The sequence below is a fragment of the Maylandia zebra genome, linkage group LG22, assembly GCF_041146795.1.
Source record: "Maylandia zebra isolate NMK-2024a linkage group LG22, Mzebra_GT3a, whole genome shotgun sequence".
NCBI lineage: Eukaryota > Metazoa > Chordata > Actinopteri > Cichliformes > Cichlidae > Maylandia > Maylandia zebra.
This window is the reverse complement of record NC_135187.1, coordinates 32,163,354-32,168,200: the sequence shown is the minus strand read 5'-3', so window position 1 is coordinate 32,168,200 and position 4,847 is coordinate 32,163,354. Positions and strand designations below refer to the sequence as shown.

The 4,847-nt window shown below is 43.6% G+C and overlaps 1 protein-coding gene across 1 annotated transcript; it reads right to left on the bottom strand.

Moving 5' to 3' along the window:
• Positions 1-624: 624 nt before the first annotated feature.
• Positions 625-2,174, bottom strand: LOC101467595 (kelch-like protein 28). The gene has a single exon (XM_024802043.2). The coding sequence runs from the start codon at positions 2,086-2,088 to the stop codon at positions 625-627; it is 1,464 nt and encodes a 487-aa protein (XP_024657811.2). The 5' UTR covers positions 2,089-2,174.
• Positions 2,175-4,847: the final 2,673 nt, after the last annotated feature.

Here is a 4,847-nt window from a genome sequence, read left to right as displayed (position 1 = left end):
TGTGTCTTGTTTGGTTCCCTGTGTTTGAGTTTCCTGCTTTATTGTGAAGGTCTCTGTGTGATGTGAGTGTGTTCAGTTTACATTTCCCCTGTCCCGTCAGCTCCGATTCCTCCCAGCTGTGTTGCCCTCCTGTCTCTCATCCCCTGATTACTGGTGTGTGTATTTAAGCCCTGTGTGTTCTCCTGCCTGTTGCCGGTTTGTCTGTATTACGCCGTGTCAGTCTGTGTTCCACGGTGTCCTGTTCCTCGTCTGCGTCTGCGTCTGCGTCTCTCTGCTTCTCATCCCGTTGTCGTATGCTCCCAGGTCTGTTATTTTTTTAGTTCTCCCAGTTTAGGTGTCTTCAGTTATTTGTTATGCCCCACTGTCTGTGAAGGTTCTCAGTCATCCAGGTCATCGTAGTCAAAGGAGCTTGCAAAGAAAAGCGTCTGGACTTCTTTAAGTTACTTGAAGACGTTTCACCTCTCATCCGAGAAGCTTCTTCAGTTCTGAGCTGTGTGAGCTAAGATGTTAAGTTATTCACATAATGAAAACCTATACTTTGTTTCGTGCGAGTTCCCCATTCAAATGCATGTAATAGTCAGAAATATAAATCCAAGCATCACACCTACTCCGAAGTTGATCCTCTTATCTGCCATGGGGGCTACCATTTCCCAGGCATCCCAGGCATCCCAGGCATCCCATCCCTTGCTGGGAAATGGTAGCCCATTTCCCAGCAAGGAGCGGTATGACAGCGTGGAGCTCCACGCCGTTCATATGTGTTGGGCCATAGCCTCCAATAGCATACACCATCCCATCTAGGACAGCGGTAGCAAAGCAGCTGCGAGACTTCGTCATGGGTGCCACAGGCTGCCACTCCTTCAGCTTCGAGACATACTTCTCCACAGACTGGAGGTAATACTGGCCGTCATAGCCTCCCAGGGCATACAGCTCTCCGGCCAGGACCACTACACCGAGAGTGCTGCGACACTCTGCCATACGCTCCACTGAAGACCACGTGTTGGTTTCGGGGTCCCAGCTTTCGACTGTGCTCTCGTGCCTCCGATAGCTAATGCCCTGCCTCATATGTGTGGCGATGCCTCCCACAACATAAACTTTGTGGTCCAGCACCGCCACTCCAAATTCATATCTGGGTACACTGAGAGGGGCCAGTCCTATCCATGAATCCGTCTGAGGGAAATACATTTCCGTGCTTTCCAATGTGGCAAACAGTCCAGCCTTGCCTCCTACTGCAAGCAGCACCTTTGGGACACACCTGGGTCGTGCAGACAACACAGTCTGATAGGACAGCCGGTGTTCAGGCATAAAGTGATATTTGAGGGCCTCATTGAGCAGATGCTTGCAGGCGTGGTCATCTCGTATAAGATGGTTGGCTTCATATAGGCGAGTGAGGAATTTGACGCTGAGCAGCGGAAGGCGAACACAGTGCAGCAGTTGAGCCAGATGCTGCTGTCTCTCAGTTACATCATATTTGATCCATGATTCGAGGGCATAAAATACAGTCTCCTCTGTGACTACCTTAAGGCAATCATTGGACACAATTTCATCCAACTCGGCTCTCGTCAGTTCAAAAAACTCCTCCGTTTGACAGACTTCCTCAAAGTTCTCACAGATGAACTTCGTTGCGGCCAAGCACAGGTCATGACAGCCGTAAGTCTCTGCAAAGCGGGAAATGCCTATACAGTTTCCAGCGTCCAGCTGGCTCTCTAAGAAGGAACAACACTCCTTAAGTACAAGCTTAACCTGGAGTAAGTTGGCAGCGGGTAGCAAAGATTCCACTGTCTCCTGGGAGATAAACACCGTCCCGGTATAAGCATACTCCACTATAGCCTGCAAGGCAGCTTCATCAATGCACTGGAACTCCACCTCAGAGGTCTCCTTTTCTGACAGGTTACACGTAAACATGGCCTTGAAATAAGGACTGATGCTGGCCAGCACTACTTTGTGGGCATGGATCTTGGCATCACCCACACGCAGCACAATGTCACATAGTTCGTGATCCTGCCGCAAGAGCTGGAGGCCTTGCAGCAGCTCCTCTGAGTGAGAACGTGTCAGACTTGCAAACATATAGGACTGGTCCTGCTGGTCCATCTGTAGTTTACAGCCCGTCTGGCGTGCCGCTGTAATGACCGATTTTGCAGTGGCGACGACAGCGAAGCCCGGGCGGCTATCAAGAAAACAACTAAATGCAACTAAATAAAGCCTTTTTGTACAACTTCATGAAGTTGGCTGTAACTTTTGATAGAAGGCTCAGACTCACATATTTATGGCTTTATCTTATAGAATTCAATATCCCCGTGCTGGGTTTTGCAGCTGTTTGAGCTAAGATTTTCCAGTTTTTCACATAATGAAAACGTATACTTTGTTTCATGCGAGTTCCCCATTCAAATGAATTGAAATCGCAAGAAACGCACTGTCCTCACGAAATAAAGCGTTTTTGTACAACTTCATATACATCTTATAGAATTCAATATCCCCGTGCTGGGCAAACAGGTTTTGCAGCTGTTTGAGCTAAGATTTTCAAGTTATTCACATAATGAAAACCTATACTTTGTTTCGGGCGAGTTTCCCATTCGTAACAGTGAGAAACGCACTGTCTTGACGAAATAAAGCGTTTTTGTACAACTTCATATAAATAGCTGTAACTTTTGATAGGAGACTCAGACTCACATATTTATGGCTTTATCTTATACAGGTGGAGGTGACACAAACCACCTGCAACTCAACACCTCAAAGACTAAGGAACTGGTTGTGGACTTCGGGAGGTCCAGAGAAGGTCCACTGCCGGTTCAGATAGAGGGGGAGGAGGTGTAGGTGGTCAACAAGTACAAGTACCTCGGGCTGTGGGTGGACAATAAACTGGACTGGTCATGCAACACAGAGCACCTGTATAAAAAAGCCCAAAGCCGACTGTACTTCCTCAGGAAGCTGAGGTCTTTTAACATCTGCAGGAAGCTCCTGAGGATGTTTTACCAGTCGGTGGTTGCTGGAGTACTTTTCTATGCTGTGGTGTGCTGGGGGAGCAGCACAGCAAAGAAGGACTCATCCAGGCTGGAGAAACTGATCAGGAAGGCTAGCTCTGTGGTCGGCATGAAGCTGGACACTCTGGTGAGAGTGGCAGAGAAAAGGACATTAAAGAAACTGATGGACATTATGAACAATGCTGGGCATCCTCTGCACACGGCCATTAACAACCAGAAGAGTCTTTTCAGTGACAGGTTGGTTCTCCCCAAGACAAGAACTAACAGACTTAAAAACTCCTTTGTCCCACACGCCATCAGACTGTTTAACTCCTCTCTGGAGGGGAGAGGGAGGGGAAACAGGAGGACAAAGGAGGGGGGAACAACTAAGCTGTAGTGCCTCTTCACCTCACTGCACCTTGTGCAATACTTTTTGTAAATAGTCAATGGTGCAATAGACTCAATACTTGAAATGTGCAATTCACTTGTATTTTTATTTTTATTCCTATTTATTCTATTTATCCCCTTCGTATATTTTATTTATATTTGTCTCTGTATTTATATATGTGTGTATATGTATATATATATATATATATATATATATATATATATATATATATATATATATATATATATATATATATAAAATTATTATTATTATTATTATTATTATTATTATTATGTAACCTCTGTCGGTGCTGTGCTTTTTGGAAATCGAATTTCCCAGAGGAACCCACCCGAGGGATTAATAAAGTTCTATCTTATCTTAATTCAATATCCCCGTGCTGGGCAAACAGGTTTTGCAGCTGTTTGAGCTAAGATTTTCAAGTTATTCACATAATGAAAACTTGTACTTTGTGTCGGGCGAGTTCCCCTTTCAAATTAATTGAAATCGCAAGAAACGCACCGTCTTGGCGAAAGAAAGCGTTTTTGTACAACTTCATATAAATAGCTGTAACTTTTAATAGAAGACTCAGACATACATATTTATGGCTTTATCTTATAGAATTCAATATCCCCGTGCTGGGCAAACAGGTTTTGCAGCTGTTTGAGCTAAGATTTTAAAGTTATTCACATAATGAAAACCTATACTTTGCTTCGTGCGAGAACTCCTTTCAAATGCATGTAATAGTGCACTGTCTCGGCGAAATAAAGCGTTTTTGTACAACTTCATAAAGTTAGCTGTAACTTTTGATAGAAGTCTCAGACACACATATTTATGGCTTCATCTTATGGAATTCAATATCCCCGTGCTTGTCAAACAAGTTTTAAAGCTGTTTGAGCTAAGATTTTCAAGTTATTCACATAATGAAAACCTATACTTTGTTTCGGGCGAGAACTCCATTCAAATGCATGTAATAGTCAGAAACGCACTGTCTCGGCGAAATAAAGCGTTTTTGTACAACTTCATAAAGTTAGCTGTAACTTTTGATAGAAGTCTCAGACACACATATTTATGGCTTCATCTTATGGAATTCAATATCCCCGTGCTGGGCAAACAGGTTTTGCAGCTGTTTGAGTTAAGATTTTCAAGTTATTCACATAATGAAAACCTATACTTTGTGTCGGGCGAGAATTCCATTCAAATGCATGTAATAGCGAGAAACGCACTAACGTGGTGAAATAAAGCGTCTTTCATTGTCTTCATAAAGACAGCTGTAACTTTTGATAGAAGACTCAAAAATACATATTTATGGCTGTATCTTATAGAATTCAATATCCCCGTGCTGGGCAAACAGGTTTTGCAGCTGTTTGAGCTAAGATTTTCAAGTTATTCACATAATGAAAACCTATACTTTGTGTCGGGCGAGAACTCCATTCTAATGCATGTAATAGTCAGAAACGCACTGTCTTGACGAAAGAAAGCGTTTTTGTACAACTTCATGAAGA